Source organism: Manis javanica, chromosome 1 (assembly GCF_040802235.1).
Source record: "Manis javanica isolate MJ-LG chromosome 1, MJ_LKY, whole genome shotgun sequence".
Lineage (NCBI taxonomy): Eukaryota > Metazoa > Chordata > Mammalia > Pholidota > Manidae > Manis > Manis javanica.
In genome coordinates this window covers 116,774,693-116,798,842 of record NC_133156.1, presented here as the reverse complement: position 1 = coordinate 116,798,842, position 24,150 = coordinate 116,774,693, and the positions used below count along the sequence as shown (strand labels likewise).

At 40.9% G+C, this 24,150-nt stretch overlaps 1 protein-coding gene across 4 annotated transcripts in view; it reads left to right on the top strand.

The window, feature by feature from the left end:
- GHR (growth hormone receptor) overlaps positions 1-24,150 on the top strand; it is a 237,137-nt gene that overhangs the window by 145,010 nt on the left and 67,977 nt on the right. Inside the window, exon 1 of one of the 4 annotated variants that reach the window (XM_073236624.1) lies at positions 16,093-18,846. The exons of the other annotated variants lie outside the window; for them this stretch is intronic. Coding sequence (XP_073092725.1) covers positions 18,819-18,846 — 28 coding nt within the window. The 5' untranslated portion in view covers positions 16,093-18,818. Of the gene's footprint in view, positions 1-16,092; positions 18,847-24,150 lie in introns of those variants that run through there. 4 annotated transcript variants of the gene reach the window in all.

The following is a 24,150-nucleotide window of genomic DNA, read 5'->3' as shown; positions in this document are numbered from 1 at the left end:
TAACATAATATAATTGCCCTTAAATGTTCAAATACTAAAGAACCTGCTACTATTTGAGTTGTGCTGATTCTTATCTTTCCTATCTTTCATTCAGCTTTTTATTCACCTCATAAACATTTAATGAACACTTATTGCACATCAAGGATTGTTTTTAATAGGATTTATGGCTCAAAAATTTGTCTCTTGTCCGAAAATATGAAAACTGTAAAAAGAAAGAGGGAAGGAAACAAATAGTATAAAAATAAGTCTGGCATTTATTAAAACTATCTGGTTTCTTGAACACACCAACTACATGTTCCATATTGTGCTAAGGGCTGAGAGAGATACATCCATAAAAGGCTTCTGTTAGCCTTACTCTGAGAGAGCTTACAGTCTAATCAGAAAAGACTGACACACAGAAAATAAAAGCAAAATAACAAGGCACCATAATGAGTTGCTAAATGCTGTGGCGATGTGTAAATGCTGGTGGAATTCAGAAAACTGAGAGGGTGCAGGGTGGACAGGACTTGGTCAGGATGACTGCCTGAAAGAGAAGGAACTTAATTCGAGTAACAAAGAAGGGGTTGGGAGTTAGAAGAAAGAGGCTCATTCCAGTGTAGTAACAATAACAGAAGCATAGAGCATGTATAAAGGTGGCAACAGCAGAGGTTTGATGTTGTTAAGAATTTACTGCTTTCTCCTAAGAATTCCAAATGTTGAAAACATCCAACACCATGGTCTACTTTCGAGATTTCCTGGCAAAGTGAAAGAGGCAGGTATTTCTGTTGTTCTACAGCTGAGGTTATTGACTCAGTTTAATTTAGGCTGATTTTAATTACCTACTGAGAGTTAAAGTTCAGCATCAGAAGATGGAAATCTCTGCATTGTTTGGCAGCATGAACATGAGGAAATTGTGGAATCACTGTGAGCCCTCGTTTTCTTATCTAGGAATGGAAATGAAAGCCTAATCTATCTTACTGGGTAATTCTGGCTATTAAATTATATTAATGACTGTGAAAATTCTTTTTAAACTCTTGAGCAGTCCACATTTTAATTAGTATTTTTGTTACCCTCTCCACTAGACCACACTTTTATGTCATAGATTGAGTTTTTTCACTAACAACTGTATTTAACAATGCTTTTTATACTGTAAGTAGCAAACATCAAACTGCAGTGACATTTATTTAGTAAGGCTCAGCTAGTATTTTTAATGAAATAGCATAGAACAGAAGAGTAAAATAGATATTGTACTTTTTAGTGTGTAAGATTGTATCATTTATAGTAATGACAAGTATTGTTTTGTGATACAGAAGCATAATGATGTACATAGGGGTCAAATGTAAAATATATTTCTTTTTGTGGATTGTTGTCAAAGAAGGTTGAAAGTCACTGGTTACCAGTATGGTACTGAAAGTGTAAAACATTCAGTCCTCATTTTTTGAACTTCAAGTTAAACAAACCAAAAATAAATAAATTTCAGAGATAAATTACACTATGTAAAGAAAGTGAGAATATGATGAAATAGGGCATGGAGCTAACTACATATTATGCATTGTTTTCTTGCATCTGTTGCCAAAACCCAAATTCTATCTTCACTTCTACCACCCAGTGTAGAAAGCAGAAGGTTTGTTTGTTTCCATTACAATCTATATGCCTACAGCCTAATCCTACCCTGCTTTTTCCAGCAGCTTTTAACTTACTTATTTTTAAAAACTCTCAATCAGTATTGTGGAGTCAAAAAATAAAACTCGATTTGTGTAGAAATCCAATTTATCAGTCTGGAGCCAAGAGGGAAAGAGATGGATAAACAAAGAGTTTAACAAGAGCAGTGAGAGAGGAGCCACGTGGCTAGAGCTGTCGTGGTGGAACAGTCTCTGCAGAAACAGAGGGGCAGAGAGGGGGCTTTAAATGATCTTTGGTGCGAGTAACAAAATATTCCATTAACAGTTGTCAAGCCATATGGACATTTACTGCTTCCTTAGATTTAGAAGCAGGTGGTCTCAGGTTTGGTTAGGCAGTTTAAGGATGTCATCAAGATCTCAGACTTTTCCTGGATTTCTGATTCGTAGTGAGTGTGTTGGCTTTTTGACTTCATGATTATCTTTGCATGATGACAGGATGGCAGCTGGAACATGAAGACAAAGGCAGTGTTGTCTGCAAGTGCTTCTCTTGTACCTGTCTGTGCTGTAAAGCGTCAAGCTTTCCAGAAGACCTCAGCCAGCTTCCACTTAAGTTTCTTTAGTCAGAATTCTGTCACCTGCCACTTCCAGGTGCAAGGGTTGTCAGAAGGGTGAGCATCTGGTGAGGGTGAATGGGATGCCTTAACTAGGTTAGGCTGATCCCAGTCTAGCCATGGATAGGCAGGGCACTTTGGGTAGCCAACGATGGTGTCTGCCCACAGGAACTCCTTAGAACTCCGGTAAAGAACAAAGGGTCCTGATTGATTTCATAGACACAATAGGTTCTAGATCAGAGGTTCAAAGAAGGAAATAAATTAATAAGTTAGGAGGACACAAAATTGGCCCAGATGCATTTCTGCTTTATTGTGAATACAGTCTTCTTTGGCTTTCTGAAGATTAATCATTTTCAGACATCACTTGAAATCTAAACCCCCTTCGCAACTTTGATATCTGTGTTCTTAGTGCCCTGCTCAAGAGAGAAATAATGACCTAGTAACTATGAAAAACTTCCAAGGATGAAGTGGTCTTAGCGACTGTCACTAAATTGAAAACATGGCTTTAAATAGTAATCAGGAGGCATGAAAGGCTCTTGACAGCCAAGGCTCTCAGCAAGCCCTTGAATGGTAGGAAGTGGCATTTTGTAAGTGTGTAATAGGAGTCACTCTTCTTTTTTTTTTTACTTATGTGTCAAAGAAGGGAAAGGAAATTTCAAAAGACCAAACAGAGATTAAAAGAGTATACAGGAAATATGTGTATAGCATGTTCAAGGGGAAAATGAAATCTAAGAGAGAAAGTCCTGGATGCTGAGATTAGTCATATTTTTTCAGCCTCTGGGTCCTTCTTGGCAAGCACTCCACTGGCAATGAATCTAACCTTAGTCTGAACCCCTCTAAGTCCTTGAGACTCTCTTTTTATTTTGAAGCTTGCCAGTCTCTCTACCCAGTACATGCACTTCACTCAGAAGAAACAAAACTAAGTGGCTCATAAGCTCATGGTACAGTGTTTGGGGGCCTCTTCAGCAGCTTGCTGGTGGCCGGCCAGTTGAAATCATTTATTTTTCTCAAGCTATTGTGATTCTGGACATGCAAGGTTTGGCTGCTATGTTAGCCTGGCTTTCTGAGATGCAATCCTGCAAGAGATTTACTGAGAGATTAGATGTGCAGGAGATTTATTTTAGAGGAAACGCCAGTGAGAAAAAATGGAGATGGAGCTAGAGGAGGGCTGGAGAGCTGTGGGCTCCTCTGCAGGTCTGACCCCTGTGGAGAAGAAAAGAGATCAAGGAAGGAACAGAAAGGGGGAAGTAAGAAAGAAAGGAAAGAGGAGTGCTCTTAGTTGCAGTACAGTGCTAAGAAAGTGGCAAAGCCAGCAGGGAGTTGCCAGCCGGACAGAGGAACCCCCATCCTTGAGGAGGGGGCCCGCCTTGGTATCCTGTCATGCGACGTCACTGTGGGGACAGATCGTGGAACGCAGCCGCTGACAGCGTGGGCCAGCTGTGCTTTCTGCAGTGGGTGACCTGAGAGCTGTGTTTGTTTTCATGGCCACTGCTCCTGCCACTGAAACCTTTCAGGGGCAGTGGGCTATGCAGGCAAAATTTGGAGACATTGTATGTTTCAGATGAAGAAATACATGGAAGAAGGCCCTTCTTTAGCTATGAGGTTGATTTTCACATTCCAACTATCATTTCACTTCTCTTAAAGAATTTTCTATGCTTTCCCTTTGTCTGTACTCACATACGTGATCTTCTACCCCAGGTGTTCTGGAACAGTCCTTTTTCAGATACTCCCACTGGCCCATGAGTACACAGTGTATCTGAATTTGTGGTTGGAAAAATATGGCTATTGCATCTAAATAATGAAGTCCAAATTTCCTTAGCTTGGAGTTCAGTCTCCCACAATCTAGTCCCAACCACCTTCCAACCTTAATTACCACTTCACTTTACCTTATATTTCAACTCATTTGAAATATTTGCTGTTTCCTAAATGATTCTTGTTTATCCACTGCTGTCTCTTTGCTCATACTGTTCAACTAGAATTTGTTCTTATTTACTATGCTTTCCCCATGGGCTAAGCCCCATACTTAGAACTGGGCATATGTTAGGGAACAAAACAAATGTCATTTATGCTTTCTTGGGGCATCAAATCTAGTGGAAGAGCAACAGATGAGAAACAGGACAACAGATTAACACATAGTTATCAATTATACAAGTGGCAAAAGTAAAAGAACAGGATGCTGTGACAGAGAATTAGAAGAGGGTTGTATTTTTGATACAGTGGTCAGGAAAGAGACAGCATTTAAGCTGAAACTTGAATGAAGGAGATGTAGTTCCATAAAGAGCTTACTCTCCACAGGTACAAATTCCACCATCTTCAAGATATTTCCATGGTCTTCATAAAGTCTTTCCAGACTCTTTGCATCAGATTCTCAACCATTTTAGCCCTTTGTTATGTACATCTTGAATATAAAATACACATATATACATAAAAAGTATTTACTGTATTTTTGTACTTGTCATCTTTCCTGTCAGACACTAAGCTTTTTAAAGTTTAGATAAATCATGTGTGATTTACCTCTGTATCTAGCTTGGTATTTAGGACAACACTCTGGTTGCACCCAACAAACACTTGTTGAGCAAATGAACAGCGTCTGACTCTTTGAAAGTTTGCCTTTTCTGATAGTTATCTAAGTTATAGGAGGACACAGAGACTTCGTACGATAGTTGAAAAGTACCTTCATCTAACCAGAGAGTTCTGAACTTCAACCAGAGGCAAATTTATAGTAGATGAGATCATTTCTGTTGAGGGAAGGAACTGTAGACTCCTTCAGGATAAGATTTTGTAAGTTTGTCATTTATTTGAAAATCCATTAATAAATGCATCAAATTTTAGGAAGAAGATCTGGCTGAGTGGTAAATCAGTTATTATTTTGAAATAGCTCTTCAGCAGGTAGTTAACACTGGCTGCTAGAAGTTAACAGATTGTTTTATTTTATCAAACTACCATGTATGTTCAGACACAACCTCACCATGCAAATGAGTGGCCTCCTCCTTAGAGACCAGTCCATAGCAATGTAGATGTAGATTTTTACAGCTGTTTTTATCTTTTTCCCTATCTTCTCAGAATCAAAGGGTACAAAGAAAGGAACATATTTTTGATAGACTACCACCTCAGATCTTCACTTCAAAGTTTATTTGGAGAAAAACTTTTATTTAACATGGATCTGTACAAGGACTATTTTAACAAATGTCACTTTCTTTTCTACCAAAAACTCAAACCATAGGCAGTGTTTAAGGCAAGAACTGCAATTTTCACATTGTAATTCCTTGAAACTCCAGTGTAGTAATGTTCCTTATTTTAAATTTAGTGTCATTATAGTTAATTTTACTATTTAAAAAGTTACTTACAATAGGAACCTTAAAAAGATGTGTGCCAGCCTTAATCCAGAACTAGAGAGGTCATACACAGTCTTTTCAAAGAACAAAATGAATGTTAGTCACCCAGTTTCTCTACTGGTTTTCGTAACCTAAATAGTTGCCAGAAACAAGTGTTTAGGACATCATCCATTTTGGAGCAGGAATGAAATGATATCAACTTCACTTTTTTTCCTGCCTCTAAACTCTGAATGCCTTTTAATATCTGTTAGATTTTTTTAAGTATTTTAAAATTTGACCCTATATTTATGAGTCTCCATTCTAAAGTAAATACTAGAATTTCTACCCAATTTACCACTTTGTTCATCTGCTAGGCAAGAGGTACTAGTTTCCATCTCTTTTGAACAACTTTAAAAGTCATTCCTGCCCTATTACATCACTATCTCCATCCTCTCAACCTCTGTCCTCCCCAGACACACATGCAATTCATATTGCCTGAATTGATTGAGATTCTATCCAAAGAATGAAAAGATCTCATTTAACCAGTTAGTTGAGTTTATATGTATATTTGTACCTTTTCTACATTCTTACTTCTCATTAAAATGTTATCTATCATAGAACCTGTAAGTTATACCTTGTAAATACAGAGAAAGCCATCAAAAAATTACATAAAGTGTGCACCAGTTTAACTCTGCAGTTTAGTTCCTCTGTCTTTATGATTTCAAACATCTTCCTGCCCTGAGTCTTGCATGGGGGAGAGGAGAACTATGGCGGAGGAGTGGTAGCTAAGGAGGCAAGGAATGAAAGAAGAGCCCAGCAGAGTTGAAGGAGCCCTAACAGGCCAGGCTGAGTACCTAGAATACATTTTCAGTTCAACTTACTAGTTGTATGGTTTTGATCAGTCCTTTAACCCCTCTGGGTCCCAGTTGTTTCCATGGGCCATTTAACAATTAGGTTCATTCCAACTCTAGCCATCAATCATTTCATTTTGTTTTGTTTGCTGTTTTCATTTGCTGCTGTCAGATTCTGATAATCAAACTGGAAGATCCATAGACAGAAATACTATAAGAAATACCAGCTAGATGTTAGGGTTTAAGCATGTCAGCTCTAGAGCATCTGCCAGGCTTAAAATCCCACTTCTAGTTACTCACCACCTCGTGACTTGGGGTGAGTTACCCACACTGTCTGTGCCTCCCTATGCACATCTTCAAAATGATGGTAATAAGAGTACTCACACAGTCGTGTCATGAGATTGTCTCTTGAATTAAATGAGATGATGACTTTTGTAAAGTCTTTAACATGGCGTTTGGCCCATGAAAAGTGGTTAATAAATGTCAGATAGTATTTTTGTTCCATATTAAATATCACTGTGCCCATGCCAGTGTGCAAAGTGAAGTTACATAATGTCCCCATTTTTCCCTATTGTGAATTCAAAATTTCCAAAATGCCAAAGTTCTAATCCAGGAAGGTGATAGATAACAATGCAGCAAAGAAGTCATTTATTTTTATTATTTTGTTGTTTTGTTGGAAAAGAAATGTTGTATTTAACTGTACTCAGAAATTATCGTAAATGAAGGATGAAGAACCAAAGAGCTGGAGGTAAGGCAGAGATAACAATAGAAAAGGAGGCAGCAGGAATGGGAAAGCATGGGAGGAAAACACGAATGCCTTTACTAAGGTTGACAAGCAGTGGTAATAGTCTATAAATTCTTAGTACATTGGTTTTAATATGGCTCTTTCTGAGATGCCAGCGAAACAGTAGCTTATTTGCTTGCTTTTAGAGTAGGCTGACTGAAAATCATCTAATTTAGGTATTTTGGTTTTTGTTTTCCAAAAGGAAAGTCTGGAACACATACACACAGGACCAGCTCTTCTGCCTCAGTGATGAATGAATGCCTCTAAGTCCTGTTACAAAAATAGCTGTGGAGCGAAAACATCAGCGTGGCCTTTCCTTAGTGTTGTGATTTGCAGGAACTCAAAAAAATAAACATTTCCCTTAATGTCTCTGGGTAGATGAGCTATGTCACTGATTTAACCTAAAGTTACAGACATAATATTTCTCAGAAATGTTCTGCCAGTAAACCTAAGGAAGCCATTTAATTTTGTCATAACATTAATAATTTTCACAGTGATAGGTGATTTGCCTCACATGGAGGATTAGTATTGGAAGTTCCTCACATCCATTCTCTGGTTCTTTCCTAAGACATAGCCCCACAGGTAAAGATTAAACTCTCTTCTGGCATTTTGATTTTTTTTTTAAGTTTTTACAATATTCCTTGGATAGAGGCTAAGAATAATGACTGACTTATTAGTACAGTGTGAGAGGCTAATTCCATCAGGCAATGTTAACTGCCAAGGAAAGAGAATGGAAGGAATGCAGGATTGTATTTGCTAACGACTGGGTTCTGGACCAGGCATCTCTGAGGTGGTTTAATTATTGCTCAAATATTTTTCTGATGTTTACTTACTAGGTGGTGTTATTTTTGTTATTTGTTTATTTGCTTTAGATTTTTACTAATATAAAACTTCTGGCTGCTCAGAGGAATTTCAGCTCAAGGCATTTGATTGAACGAAGATGTGGGAAGCTGTTTGTCCTTCTGGATTAAATTAGAACTGCACTTGCTCTCAAAATGAGAACTACACCTCCCAGGGGAGATTTCCATCTGAATCCAGCGTCCTGAGCCTCACCGGCATTGTTGTCTGTAGTGAGCCCTGGTTAAAAATTCTCAGCATAGGGTCCCCTACTATCTGTATAAGTTTGGCATCTAGGCTTTCTGCAAACCAAGCCTCACTTACTCACAGAATGCAGTGGTTCACTTCCAAATTGCTCTTCCACAGGAGAAATTATTTTCTTTTATAGTTATTTTAGATAGAGCTGATTCAAAATCAAAATAAGTACATAATATTATCGATGACTGTGCCCTCTTGACATTTTTCTTCCTCTAATTCCTACATTCAGGGTCCACTTCAAGTCCTACTTTATCCATGGAGGTTTCCCAGACTGCTCCAACTTTAAATGATCTCAACCATGTCACTGACCTAGTTAGCACCTCATAAGGCAACACTGTGGGAAGGCCCTGTAGGAAGACTTCAGTTCTGACTCATCCTTGCCATTGGTTTGCTGTGTGTGTTCCCATCTGGAATTAAGCTATTCCTTCTTAAGCATGGGAATTTGTCCTACACACACAACACTTGCCTTTTACTTTGTTTAATCTAGGCTTGGTAATTATTGGATGCATAATAGCCACTTGATAGGTGCTTTTTAGAAATGCACAAACCAAACACTTTTTGGTAGCACTCTATACCAGGTACCACTATGGAAAGCTACATAAGGTGGAGAGCATCATTTTAAAAAGGGCATATGTCACTTGTAAATTATTTCAGATGTTTGATATTGACATAACTTGAAGCTACATAAGGTGGAGAGCATCATTTTAAAAAGGGCATATGTCACTTGTAAATTGTTTCAGATGTTTGATATTGACATAACTTGAAGACATAAAATTGCGTTAAAAACTGCTACTTGAAAGTGGACAAAAATGGAAATGAATCGATGAATGAGTGAAAGACATACCTACATATCATGAAATGTGGAAATGATTTTTTTTTATGTTAACCAAAATCTGTTTCTCTTCTCTAGTTAATCGCCACTGGGGTGACAAGTGGGAAAGAATTGGGTATTTTTAACAGGCAAATTTTCCCAATACTTGGCTTACTAAAGTTAGGGACATTAGGAGAACAGGATATCTGGCTGGAAAATAAACAGTCATTGCAAAGTGTAAATGGTTGAGCCAAGTGCAAATTTTGTAGGCCAAATAGAATTTTCTCAAGTCTAATGACTTTTGAAAACTACTTGTACCCTGGCTCATAGCACTCTTTTCTTGTTGTCTGTAGATAGTTGTCAATAAGCTGTGTTTGGGACCTGGACCAGATGCTGATCTCTCATTTCTCAAATTACAGCTTAGAGATCCCAGTTCAGAAGTCCCTCCATACACAGTTTAGTAAAATTAGCAGCACAAAATAGAACCAGAGTGTAACTATGCCTTGTTGCCTCCAGAAAAAAAATGTGAACTTTCTTCCCCTTGGGAGTCTATTGATTACCTGATCCCAGATGTTGTGGCACACTTTTCCTCCAAGTACTACAGAGTAAAAAGAAGCCCCTTTTAAAGCTTAATGGTCATTACCCACTGGGAAGGTCTTTTTCAGGGCCCATATGAAATGCAAGGATTATGTCTGCTTGAGAAACTGGAAAGAAAAAAGGGAAGAAAAACCACCTACAGAAGTGCTTCTCAAACTTTAAGATGCATATAAATCACCTGAGGAACTGGTTAACATGCAGATTTATTCCAAAGGTCCCAGGTGGGGCCTGAGATTCTGCATGCCTAACATGCCCCCAGGGGCACTGATGCTCCTAGCCCATAAAGACTACACTACTTTGAGTAGCAAGTTCTATCAGAAATAGAGCAAGTTTTCTGCATGGAGCACAAATTACTACTCTATTGTAGGTTTTAAGTCCAAGGAAATAATGATGAACATTGCCGCCTTTCAACACTTCTGAGTCATTTAGTAAGAATGGAAGGTGAGTGTTCTGTACTCAGTGCTTTGACTTGTGCCAGTCACATTTCAAACATGGCCGGAGCATTTACTGATGCAGTAACTTGTGCTTTGTTCCAGCTCCCATTCCAATAGTCAGCCACGTCTTCTTTCTTGGCTCCCTGGGGGTTTGCAGGTCTAGAACAGGACTCCTCCTCCTACGCTTATCTACAAATACTGGGGAGGGAGGTGAGCTTCTTTGGAGTTAAAGAGATTTGGGACCTGAGGAGAAGAAAGACAAACACGGGACACATTTTTTGTAAACATTTATCTCTGTCTAAGATCTCCAAAGACCCTCACTTGACCCGGGTATAAGAAACAGAGTTACTTCCAGAGGAAACAGCAGAAATTGAATATCCACCAACATGGTAAGAGTTGGGAAGGCTCAGACAGACTGAAATCAATCACAGAGAAGTACAGTAATGTGGCATTCTTGCACCCTGGTGACTTTGATTCACACCTACTTCACATGAAATCTGTAGCTGGGTGGCTCACATGAATATGCCCTTAAGGTTTTCTCAACACCACAGCAAAAAATGCTATGGAGAAAATAAGCATATTTTTGTGTGCATACATTGATGTACAGCTGTTAACTGAGAAATGAGTGCAGGAGGCATAAAAAACCCACCATGCAAACTTGAACCTTTGTTAGAAATATGCATTTAGGATGTAGTGCTGTCACTTCTGACTTTACTTGGGTTTACATTTTAAATTCTCCAGAAACTGTTTTTATATCCAATTTATGGTTGTGTTGGTCAATTACTGAATTCTATATACAACAGATTTAACTAAGATTTTGGTTATTTTCCAAAGTTATATCATAATTTTTTGCAGCGTAATCTAATTCCCTAGAATATAACCTTCATGAGAGCAGGGATATTTCAGTGTTGTGTACTCAGTGCTTTGACTTGTGCCAGTCACAGTGTAGGTGTAGTAAGTTATCAGTTGTTTGTCAACTTAATGAATAAGTAGAAACAGTTATTTATTCTGCCGTCATAAAAGCCTCATAACTTTCAGGCATTTGTACTGATAGCTTCTGAGATATTATAATTTAAAGGAAATATTTTCTTTTTTAGTTCTTAAACTTTTTGCCAGAGGCTTTTTGATCAGTGGTTTCTGCAAAGAGGAAGCAAGTAAATGAATGCTAACCTAATGGGTAGACTGGGGCCTTGTACTCTGTTTTCTGCCAGAGCAGCCCTATGTTAAAATGAACAGACTGAGTCTTTAATACAAGAATGAGATTTTTCTATTAAGTGAAAGTATCTGAAACTTTCTAGGACCTTTCCAATGTGAAACTAAAGAAGCGCCAACTGAAGGAAAGGGGACCTTGACGCAGCCCACTTTGTAGGAAAGTAGGGAACCTTCAATAGAAATTTATACTGTTCTGTTTTTTATCTCTCAACAAAACTTTTCAAAGCAAACATTTGTATTTTTAGACCCTTCTGGGCTTGATGTTTCAGCTGTCACAAATTTGGGATCACTTGTGTTTTAGCACTTCATGGTCATGAGGGTGAGGGTAGTACTGCAGAGTGGGTCATCATTCACTAAAGGAGAGAAGCAAGGGGGAATGGTCCACAGGAGACTTGGCAGGAGAGGTGGAGCAGGAATCTTTCACACAGAAGTCAAGTCATCTGGAGAGAGACTTATTTTGTCAAGGTCTTCTGAACAAGTAGGAACAATATCTTTGGATATGAACAATATAATGGATATGATCTCAGAGCTCTCAGAGGTCATTCGAGGGCCATTGCAAGAGCCCCTTGAATTCCCCAATCCCCCAGGCATGCAGCTGAAGAGCCCAGCTTCCTAAAACAGCCCTTTTGTCCTACCACACTCTAGCTCAGGAATCTCAATGGCTCTTTTTGCCATATGCTTCAAGCCTGTGTTTTGAGGCCATCTGACTCATTGGACACTAAATGGCCATTGGACACTAAATGTCCAATTTTTACACTATCTCCTCCCAGACACTCTCCCATTACAGCCATCCCTTGCCCCTAGTAATGCTCCAATAAACCAGTCTTGCCCTTTTATCATTGCCCTAGGGTATGTTATTTTATTCACCTGTGTATCTATCTGCATCCTCCAGTCCACAAAGCCTTTGAAATCAATTCAAGTTCCATCATTTCCCTTAAAAGTTATCAGACTGTTCCTGGTTGATCTCCCACTTACCAAGCTCTTTTTGAATTAACAACTTCTAAACATTTTAGCCCTTAGGAGCCTCTGGTAGCATCTGGTCTGTTAGGTTTGCCCCCCAACTCAACTATAACTTCTAGGCCCAGGAAGCATGTCTTGAACTACTTTTTCTTAGCCCAGATAACCTAGCAAAGAGCTAGGCATTTAGGCAATGCTCACTATAAATGTGTTGACTGAGATGATTATGTATAATCATGACAGTTTTTCATCTCACTATTTTTCATTATCAAGAAATGAATTTAAAGACATTTTCAGGCAACATAAACATATGCTGCACTTACCTTTATACATGCCACCAGCCATGAATAATAAACACTGTAGGTAAGCTCAAGAAAAATAGGTTAGCTGCTAAAACTGTACTCTAGAAATAGAAATTTGTAAAAATAAATACTTAGTTGGTTTTAAAGAAAATTGACTACAAATTTAATATTTCTAAAATATACCTATATGTGCTATTCTACTGTTAAGAAAGTATCCAAGGAGGGATAACAATGTAAATTATTTCCTAGAAGCTTTGGACAGATTCTAATTATTGGAAATCAGTATCACAAATAGTCCACATTTCAACATCACTTCAAGAACTTTTTTGGAAGTCTCTGTGTTCTCTAACACTGTTGGGCTACTCATTTATAGCAGACCCTTGGGTCACATTTTCCTGTTTGGAGAGATCATCCTAATGATAAGAACTGCATACAAATAGTTTGCATTCCATGTTCCTCCTCAGCAATGTTTTCAAGAAAAATCACTGATGGAGAACTTCAGTAGCCAGTTCAAGGGGAGGGGTGAAATGTCAAAAATTGTCAAAATGGAGCAAATTGTCAGGGAAGGTTTTATGAAGGAGAGGTGTTCTCCAAGGAATTGGAGATTTTGCTTAGGGAGGGAAGGATGGAAATTTCAGCAGCAGAGGATAAAGAGAAAAAGGTTAAAGAGATACAAAAGAGGACACAGCTGACAAGCATAAGGATGCTATCATGACTGAGGCATCTGTTTGCACTAAGTTGTGGAGGAGAAGACGGAGGAGCAATGCAGTGCCTTTGGAAGAAACACTTTGAATGTTGGGCTGAAGAATTTGAGCTTAATCCAGTAAGCGAGAGGCACCCATTTGAGTCCACAGCAGAGGCCCAGCAGAATGAAATAGCATTTCAGTAAGATAAATCCAACAGGAATACAAAGAATGGAGTAGAATACTTGCTCTGGGAAGAGATAACAGAAGACTTTGGAGTAAGGCATGGGTGAAGAAATGAGGCCTCATTAGGGAAGTGTTAAGTTGGAAAGAGAAGAAGGAAGGAGCCTAAGAAACGTATGGGAAAGAAAGAACCGATTTATGTTCTGATAGCCAGTAGAAAAAGGAGGAATTGTAAGCCCCAGATTTTCAGTCTGAGAGTCCAAGAACACAGTGATGATGCCATTAGCTACTCTTTAGATTGCCAACTATTTGCATTCAACAGTTCTGCCTGTGGTAACAGATATAAGAGCTGTAACACCTTTTATGCCCAGCTAAACAACCACTTTTTTGTTGCTAATTTTAAGGAATTGTCAAAGGGTTTCCAAGAAAATAGTTACAGATTCATCTCTAGAACATATAGCCTAAGGCTTTTAAATCTGTTGCAGATAAGGTAACAAGCAGAGAATAGATAAAGTCCCCATTATTATGAAGCCAGAGGTTCACTCATGCATTAATCCATTCAACAAATATTTATAGAATGCATACTTTGTGCCAGGAGAGAAGATTCTTGCTTTTTTTGGCCTTATATTCTAGTGAGGAGAAGATAGGAAAACAAAAAGAATACAAATACATGAATAAAAGAACTCAAGGCAAAGATAAATAAGGGCTACGAAGAAAACAAAACATGGTTATGTCCCAGAAGTGACTGGGGATGCCTCTTTTTTATATTATTTGGTCAGAGAAAGCACCTTGGAAAGGGACTGTTTGAGCTAAGTCCTAAGCCAGTCATGCAAAAATTCTTTGGGTGCTAGGGACAACAAGGGCTGAGTAGGCGTGGCAAGTTTCAGAGCTGGGGCCTAAGTTAGGAAGACATTGGCACAAGAAGTAAGAAAGGAGAGCAGGGACCACTCTTAGAATGTGTCAGTCCGGGTCAGAAGAAGGTGTCAGGAAGCACAGTTCAAACTGACCTAAGTGGTAGGAAAATCCATTCACGTTTAGAAAACCAGAGATGGGGCATGCTTTGAATTGACTAAATCCAGTGGCTCCAAATTCATTTTCCAGAAGTTTTCTTGTCTTTGCCCTCTTACATGTATCAGCTTCACCTTCAGGCTTGGGGTGACGCAGATGAAGCAAGGCAACTATGTCGTCCCATAACATTTTTCACTAGAATCCCCCAGTAAGATCCGCTTTGGGCCATCCTCATCCTTGAACTTTGGAAGAGGATGTGAATGACCCTCCATTCAGGTCTACCTACTTCTGGAGCTGGGGTTGGGTCAGCTTCCCTTGAGGCACATGAGCTGCTTGGGAATGAGTGGCTACCTGAACAACCTCAAGACTGTTGGGGAAGGGGAAGGGGGAAGGCAGAGGCCAGGCAACTAGCCATGTTTACTACACAAGGGATGTTGATCATTATTGGGAGTTTGGACTTTACTCAGATTACACGGAAAGCCATTGGAGAATTTTAGACATAATGTGATTTATGCTTTAAAAAGTCACCCTGTTGAATGTTTCAATAGGTAATTGAAAGAGAGCAAAGGTGGAAGTGGAAGACCAGTTAGGAAGCTATATGATAGTCCAGGCAAAAGTTGTTGAAAGCTTGGGCTATAATAATAATAGCAAAGCAGATAGAGAGAAGTGAATTGAGATGGCACTGACGTAACTGGTTGATGGGTTCAGTGAGGGAGCAGAAGGCAGGGGAAAAGTGAGGAAAAAGGGTGGCCTCAGGACCAAGATGGGTGGTGAAATAACTTACAAAGGTAGCAAAGAGTTGAGAAGGAGGGTTTTGTCAAGGATTAATCAAAAGTTCTGTATTAGGACTGAGATATCTACCGAGTATTTAGTGAAGATGCCCAAGAGGCTGAGTAGAGTCTCGACTTCAATGTAGAGGCTCAGGCCGCAGACAGAAATGTGGAACCATCATCTTAGAGATGATGTTTAGAGCCAGGAGACTTGAGATTCCCTTTGAAGGAGGAAAAGAAAAAAAGACTAAGGAAGCAAAGAGGCTGTGACACAGTAATATTTAGGGGTTAAGCAGAGGAAGAGAAGCCTAGAGAGGAGACCAGGAAGGAGCAGCCAGTGAGGGAAAAGGGGAACCAAGCAGATTTGGCATCATGAAAAGCTAGGCAAAGAGCATGTCTTTAAGGCTGTGGTCTGCTGGGTCACATGCACCTAAAAATCTGAGTTACGTAAGGAATGAGAAGAGACCACTGGATCTGACAGAAACAGGTTCGGTAGTGGAGAAGGCTCAGAAGCACAATGGAAGTGGGTTCGAAAGAGAAGAAACTAGGTAATGGAGTCAGTCATTCAGGCAGGGCTTAAAGATCCAGAAATAGGAGAGAAGATTGTGCAAGCACAGTTCCTAAGAACCCAAAACTGAGTATATTTTCCAGAAGTTTTTTTGTTGTTCTTTTGATGTTATTTAGAAAGAGAAATGTCATCGTCATTGTTTTTCATTTGAAATGATATTGCGCCCCAACCATTTCTGGCTTCTCTAGATTCCTTTTCCCTGCCTACTGCTCCCATTAATAAGACACTAGGCAAGTCAGGTTTTTCCAGTTTAGGGCAGGGGACTAATAACAGACAGGACTCAGTTGGGATCCAAATGTCCATACATGTGATTTTGGTTGCTCTTCAATTGCACTAACTGCTACTAGGAAGTGCATTAAATATAAATGTAAATTAAATGTAAATGTAAACTAAATAATACAAATTAAATTTAAATAACTACATATATTAATTTTTTTACATTTGCTGCAGACCCTAACTTGAACTATATAAAGTACCAAATCTTCCTTTGCCCCACCTACCCAAAGGTGTCCTCCTCAGCCTTTTTAACTTAGATCTTCCAGAAAGTGGAGCAGGACAGAAGCTCTGTGGGAGTTCTGTCCCTCTCCCTTCCCTTCACCCTCTGGCCCCAGCACAATGAAAACTCTGTTCAGAACTTGGCTAGCTGCTGCTTTTCCCACATTCAATCAGGGAACACTTAAAGCCATACAGTGTCCCTGTCCCACCAGAAAGCCTATGGGCAGAGTGCCCCTTCAGGTTGACACAAAAACCCACTGTGCAAGGCATTTATGGCCAGAGCAGTGGCCACATATGGATTATCAGTAAGGCTTTTGATTTTTTTCTTGATGTCCTATCATCACATTAAACATAATTCAAGCAAGAAGCCATAACTTATATTCTAAAAGGTAAAACTTTACCTGCCCTATAGCTGCAAAGAAATGTAGCTACTTTTCAGTTGAAACCTATTCCTTCCAGAAAAAATTGTCATAAAAATTTTTTTCATGCCTGGTATAATTCCCCACTTTTCACTGATGTCATGTGGTTTAATTGTTTTGACTCTAATTTTAAGTGTCTATTTTGGAAACTAAAGTTAGATTTAGAGTTAAGGTTCAGCACCTATCAAGGTTGCTTCTCACCAGAGCCAAGAGCTACAGAAGGCACAATGAAAGGACAAAGTTCAAAAAAATGAGCATCAGGTGCGTGTCTCTAGTAGAGTATCACCTTATCCATCTCTATTCACTTTTTGGTAGATCTTCCATTATCCACTACAAAATAATTTTTGGAGCTGGACCCAAATTCGTTAGCGACATAGCAGAGTTTCAACAATTTCTTTCCAAAATTGGCCTTCTGAAAATGGATCTAAAAATTTTGAACCAAGTATCTGAGAGAAGCTATGTCTAAGTTTTCCAGTTTGGTTTTTTAACTGTATATAAATGTGACAAATATGTCTAGAAAATGTACATGACCCTCTATTAAGACTCTTTGTTAACTAAGAAGGCTTTCATCTGAAAAAAACTAATTGAAAGGAGAGGTTGTTAAAATAAAAGGCCAGATATCCATCATTCTACAGATATTTATTGAGGGCCTACTGTGTGCAGGCTTGGAAAGGATCAAATAAAATTCCTACTTCAAGGGATTTTGTAATCTGAGGCAAGAACATAAATACGTGCAAACTAAGTAGTGCAAGATGCAGCATAGGATGTATCAGATAATAAATGCCATTAATTTAGAGGCAATCATAATCATAAATATTATGTGCCAGACGTTCTGTTAAGCACTTAATGTACATTATTTCATTTCCTGAATTATTATCCCCACTCTGTAGATGAGAATTACCTCTGATCTTCTCCCCATTCTGGAGAAAGCAAGGAGAATGATATAGGGTGGACAATTACTTAGAATCAGGAATGTACCAGATGGCAAGGAGATGCACTGGTCTGGGACTAAGGACCCATATGCCTATTAGGGGAATAGAGATAAATCAACTTGGGAGCCTGTGGTGGTCTGTTCACCACCATGTCCCAATACCTAGTATAGAGCCTAACACATGATAGGTGCTCAATAAATAATGTCTTGAACAAACAAATGGCCCTGTGGTTTGTGTCTATAATCCAAACCAAGTGTAGTGGGATAGAGGTAATTCATTAGTTAAAGCCATATACCAAATAGCCTCAGTACCCAATGCCGATGCTCCCCAACCCCCAACTAGTATGGAGGATTCCGGTGGGACACACACACCATAATGGGACACGTCCGACAGCAGCAGCAGCTCCAGCCCTACACGTTCCTTCTCCTGGAACCTGACATGATGAGCAGTCTTCAGGTCCTCCATGGAAGGCCCAGCCCTCAGCACCTCTGCCACTTCATGCCCTTCCCTCGCCCCCTCCCTCTGCTCTGCCACACCAGCCACCTGGCTACCCTTCACCCATCTTAAAGCCAGTAGTCTGAGGTGCTGCTTCCAGGTCTCTCACAGCCACTCTCCCACATCTTGCTACCCTACCCTGCTACCTGGCATCATCTCTTTCCTAACCTCTTTACTGTCTACCCACACACACCAGCACGTAGGCCTCAAAAGGCAAAATTCCATCTGCCGTCTTTAGCATTGTGTGCCTGGCATCTAGGACAGTGCCTGGCACATCATCAGGGCGCGCACACTGCAATTCTGACTGAAGACCATTTTCTCTAGCTCTCAAATACCTACTTCCCAGGGGAACAGGATTTTGTTCAAGAAATATTACGTGGAAATTGATGAGTCAACCTTGGAAACGAGAGGCAGAATGGCAGGAGCCCAGACCAACCTGCTTGTAAAAGATGCCTTTGCCCAGAGAGAGGAAAACACACCTCAAAACGTCTGGCAAAGTATTTGCTTTCTTAGGACACCCTCACCATGCTGTTCTTCTGAAACAATGCCTGCTCCCTGCAAGAAGATGAGTTCACCAAAACAACCAACTTCCAGGACTTAAGAGTCACTGCTGCCTGCCACAACCTTGTAAGTGGGCAGCAAGTCCTGTCCACCTTGATATCAGACTGACTCGCTGCTGTAAACCAAGCCAGGCAAATGCAGCTGCCAGGTGACAGCAGGGGAGGTGAGGAAATTAAACAATCTCAATGTCATTATTCTTTCCCTCACCAAACACTAGTAAGGGTCTAGATGCTATGAAAATTAGTTGAAATACCCAGACTTTGCCTCAAGTTTGAGTATCCACTGTCCCAGGACACCTGTCACGGGATTTAATGATGTACTTTAGGATCTTCCTTTATGCAAAGTCAGTCTCTAGAGACCACCGGATACCTGATAAATTCAAAATGATAATATAAGTAAAGTCATGTTGCCTTAGTTCACAAATATGTGTTGAGCATTTACTATATTGAGGACCTGTTGATGGTATGGTGGATCAGAAGGAGAATGAATATGGTCCTTGCCTTCAAACTTGAAGGAGGTCATTATTCATTGGTCAAGTCAGATAACTAAGATACTAGGCAGGGAATAATCATTGCCGTGGTCCATGTATTAAGGATCAAAAAGTGTTACAAAAGCACAAAGGATGGAGAGATGGATTCCAAATGGGAGAAAATTTAAAAATACTTCATGGAGGAGAAGACACTCCTCCATGAAAAGTGGGTGGGATTTCCACAGGCTTAGATGGCAGAAAGCCTTGATTTTAGCATTTGCCAATTTTTATGGTGTAAATATTCCCACTATGGCAAATTTCGAGTTAATGACCTGATGTCACTGAACACAGAGTTGGGAGGTGCCAGCTCCATCCAGCACACCATCTCTGAGTCACCATCTGAGCTTTGGACTTTATTAAGTCAGTCTGACTTGGTTGCTTTAATGAGTGAACTCACTCGTATTAGAAACACTTAGGACATTATAAGGAGAGAGACACTCTGCCCTCTCCCCCGACCTCAGTCTGACCTTTTAATACTCTCTCTTTCCATTCGCAGTCCTATGGCGCTGATGGGCATGCCTTGTATTGATCTGGGCCCAGTGCCAACCAGTGATTCTGGTTGCTCCTCTTAGCATGCCTGTGAGTACCCTGGGCCCCTGCTGTCACATGGCATAACGGGCTGGCTTACAGCCCAGGACCCAGGGTTGAAACCCCTGCAGTTCTCCATAATGAAAAGCAGTGTCAGGGGCAGCTAGCCAGGTAGGGTGTTTCGCTGTTCCTGTAGCAGTTGACAGGGAGAGCCAGAGAATTTGTTCGGCAAATTTGCCGAAGGAAGATGCAAGCCAGCTGAGACCCAACATTCTTATTAATTGCTGCTTTTAGTACTCCTTTAAAAAAAACCAGTACCAGTGTGTTCCCCTTAGCCTATGTGTGCGCCTCTAACGGGCCTCATCACCTAAAGGGCTGCATTTGAAAACTCAGGCCCTAGTATCTGTCTTTAATTGCAAGCAGATGTCCTCAGTACATGTATAAGCTTGTGTCAGGAGGATTTTTTTTTTAATAAAGCTCACCAAGGAGCACACTGCTAGACAGGAAAGGAATATGTGAATCGTGAAGTTATTACAAAATTTCCTCCTTTATGGAAGACACCACAAAGCCAGAGGTAGTCTTACGAGAAAGAAGGTCTTTATGAACTCTCATTGCACATTAATTCTTCTTACTGTGAGGCCCAACTACTCTCAAAATACATTTACAATAAAATATGGCCACTGCAGATTTATGTCAGCATGTGCATATTCTCATCATGCTGGATTCTCTCCCAAACTTGCTGTGTATTTGCAAAGCAGCTTTTTTAGCATTAAAATGTATGTGAAACTATCAGCATCATTTCATGGTTCCATTTTTTTGTTTAAATCATCTCACATAATATGCCCTGCGATTTACTGTTCAAATATAGAAGAAACCCTCTCCCTCATGGAGATCTGGGGAGGTAATCCTGTCTGAAAGGTCCAAAGATTCCCTGTTCAGATTACACAGGCTTCTTGAGAGCTGCCAAGAGTCATACTGTGTACAAGATAACAACACACTTGAGTTCATGAGGCACTGTGAATGTGAATTCGGTTAGGCCAGTGATCCACAAGGAAAGGAAACTCCAGCTGAGCACTGTCCTTGAGATCAGGCCCAGGACCCCATGTGCCCTGAGCCAGCCATGGCCGAGAAGACAGCCGCAGCCCCAGGACCAGTGTGATGTCACTCATTGCAGAGCAGGAGGAAGAGGCCTGGCTGCCAGCATGTCACATGGGGCCTCGTGAATTGACTCCTGAGGGGTATTTCTGCCCAAAGCCTCAGCAACCTGGCCCCTTTAATATAACTTACCAGAATGTCAGCAGCATTCAAATAAATCAGCCTGTGTTCTAGCAAGTGCCTCCTCGTGAGCACCAGCTGTGGGCACACAGTGGGGGGCCCTAGAAGTAGAGCCCCGCAGAGGACACAGTGACTCAGACCAGTGCAAGAAAGTGGGTAGTGCAGAGTCTTCCAAACACGTCTTGACCCAAAAACCACATGGCTGGGGGATGGGGAGTACAAGGCAAACCTACAGATTCTCAGGACATTGCCAGCACACAGATTGACCAGGGCCCTAGAGATTCAGATTCTGTAGATCTGATACAAGACCTGGAACCATATGTTTAATAAATGCCACAGTATCTCTTGGTCAGGCAAGTTGGGAAACAGTAGAGTCAGAACCCTGCTGCAGTTCAGATTGGGTCTCTACCATGTAATTGCTGGATAGCCTTAGACAAGTTAGTTAACTTGTCTGAGCTTTTAATTCCTCATCCATAAAATGTAACTAGCAATAATACCCACTTTAGAGGGCTGCTGTGAAGGTAAAATGGGAACATCCATAAAATGTGCTTAATACCTTAAAATGCCTGGTGCATTTTAGGTGCCCGGTAAATGTGAAATATAAGCACTCACACACATTTTTTGACTTTTCCATCAGCCAGCCCCTTCACAGGCAGCAGAACAGTCCAGGGCATAGCATCAGTGTGACCAGACAGTGAACTTGAGCTTAAGCTTTACTGACAGGCAGGTTGGAAGGAGACAAGGACTTTAAACTGAATACTCTTCAGTGATGGTGATCATAGTTTGACAGGAGGGCAGAGAAGAGTGGCAAAGGTGAGTCTGGAAAGTGCTTTAGAGGTTGGAATCTAAAAATCTGAGCAGAGAAACTTCTGGACTATGCTCAAGGATAAATGGACTTCAAAAAGACAGGAAAAGTAGTCAAGCAAACTTGAGATTTTCAAGGAGAGACACAATTTGCTAAGAATAACGTATTTTTATTTGATTCCCTTTTAGCCCAGAAGCCAAAGTTTAAAACATTTGTAATTCATCCTTACCTGCCTCATTCATTTTGTGAACTTTATTATTTTAGTAGGTGCCAGGCCCTGTGCTCCTAACTGAAGCTAAAAAGAAAGCAATACCTGCCTCAAGAAACTCACTGTGTACCACAGGGCACAGGCAAATAGCGGCACCCAGGGCTGAGGGGTGGAGGGCAGCAACACTGCCCCAAGGGGAAAGCAAAACCTCTCCTCTCAGAGGCCATCTTTCCCATCCCAGCTTTATTAAGATAAAATTGACATAAAACCTCATGTAAGTTTAAGGTACAACTGAATATTTTGATATACGCATATATTGCCAAGATTACCACAATCGGAGAAAGTCTCGAAATAGAGATTACATGACAGTTACATCATCACTGTTGTGATCATGACCATAAACTAATAGTGACAACAGCTGACGTGAGCCAGTGCTTATTTATGGCCAATGTCAAGCGAGACCTTTACATTCATTATCTCCTGTCATTGGGTAAACTGGTCACCATATGCAGTACCTCAGTTTACTTACTTGGGTTTGCACTGTGTGTTCAGGGCTGGTCCTAAATGCCATGCTGCGCCATTGGTAAATGATGATACTTGGCACTGATTCTCCCATTCTAGCTCCGTAACTGATAGAGTTGAGAATTCACTTACAAGAACTGGAATTGACTGCATTTAGCTTCAAGCTAAATCTCTGACACAAAGTGGATTTCTATCCCCTGCCCTCAGAGCCCCACTGCCTACTTACAGCCCACACAGGAGGACCTAAATAGTGCGGGCCTTGCTGGGCTGAGGGCAGCACCCTGTCTTCACATGTGCAAAGTCCTGAGCTTATGAAGTCTAATGTAAAAAGCACCATCAAGTTCTCCACAGGAAGCAATGTGCCCTTGCCTTCAGGCTAACAGCAACACAGTGACAGTGACAGTAACAATGAGGAGAGTATCTGGCATTTACTAAGCTGTTCTTACATTGCACATTTAGCGTATCCCATATCCTAGGTGATTTAACCTTGTGTGTGTGTAGTTGCTATTACTGTCCCCATTTTACAGACAGAGACACCAAGGTCTAGATCCATGCTGTCGCTGTTGGGAGGTCGGGTCCAGGCCAGGCAGAAGTAGGAATGGTTGGCTCACAGTTAGTTCTCGTCTCAGGGCCTCCCCTGGGCAGGCAGGATCAGGGATGCCAGGGCCTGCAAGACAGAGGTTCTTCAGTGTTGGCAGGATCAAAAACCATCCCCAGTGTGCCCCTGACTTTGCCCCTGACTCCACACAGCCTGGTTCAGCTGTGCCCACTCCCAACAGACTGCTGCTCTTGCCAGGTCCAGCTGTCTCACCTCACACCCTCGTGCGACCCTTCCCTTGGCTCCATCTGCCCTTTCCCTTCCCCTTCATTGCCTATTCATCTCAAGTTCAGCACCTGTCACAAGGAGTCACCTTCCCTAAGAAACTTGTCCAGAGCTCTGAAGGGCCACTCCTTCCTTTAGAGATTCCTGCCCAGGAGACCCTGGGCTCCTGAGAGGCTATAGCAAGTTCACTTTATAAAGCCAGCATGTAAAGCCCTTACATAAATACATTGCAGGAGTCATTCTCTGCTTTTGGTCACTATTTGTTTGTCTTTCCTTCACTGCTCAGAGCTTCTAGGCCTTAGAGACAGCTCTGACGCGCACTGAAACCGACAGACACCTCGCTTTGCCAGGATGGTGCGGTGGTGTTTGTTGTGCTTTCCTTCTGGAAACAGCACCTTCCTGGGGCTGGCATCCATCTGTGGGCCTTCCTTGAGGATGCCATTTGTTCCTTTTATATCTTGATTCATCACATACTGTGGAGGGTGTTAGCTGAGTAAGGCTTTTTGCCTTATGAAAACATTACCAAATACTGACACCATCAAGAGGAAAGCACCAGATGTCTGTCTGCAAAGAAAGCACAAACCTGGTTTGTGGAGAGTCGGAGGTGGCCAGGGCTCCCCCAGCATTTCCAGGCCGGAGGCTTGGTCTACGTGCCCCCTCGGGGCCTCATAACTGAGCCCCACACTCCATTCTGCAGAAATTTGTCAACTTTCCTGCTGACCTGAACCTAGAAATTGGTGTCCATTTGTTTTCCCTATTTCAAGTTGAAAACTGAGA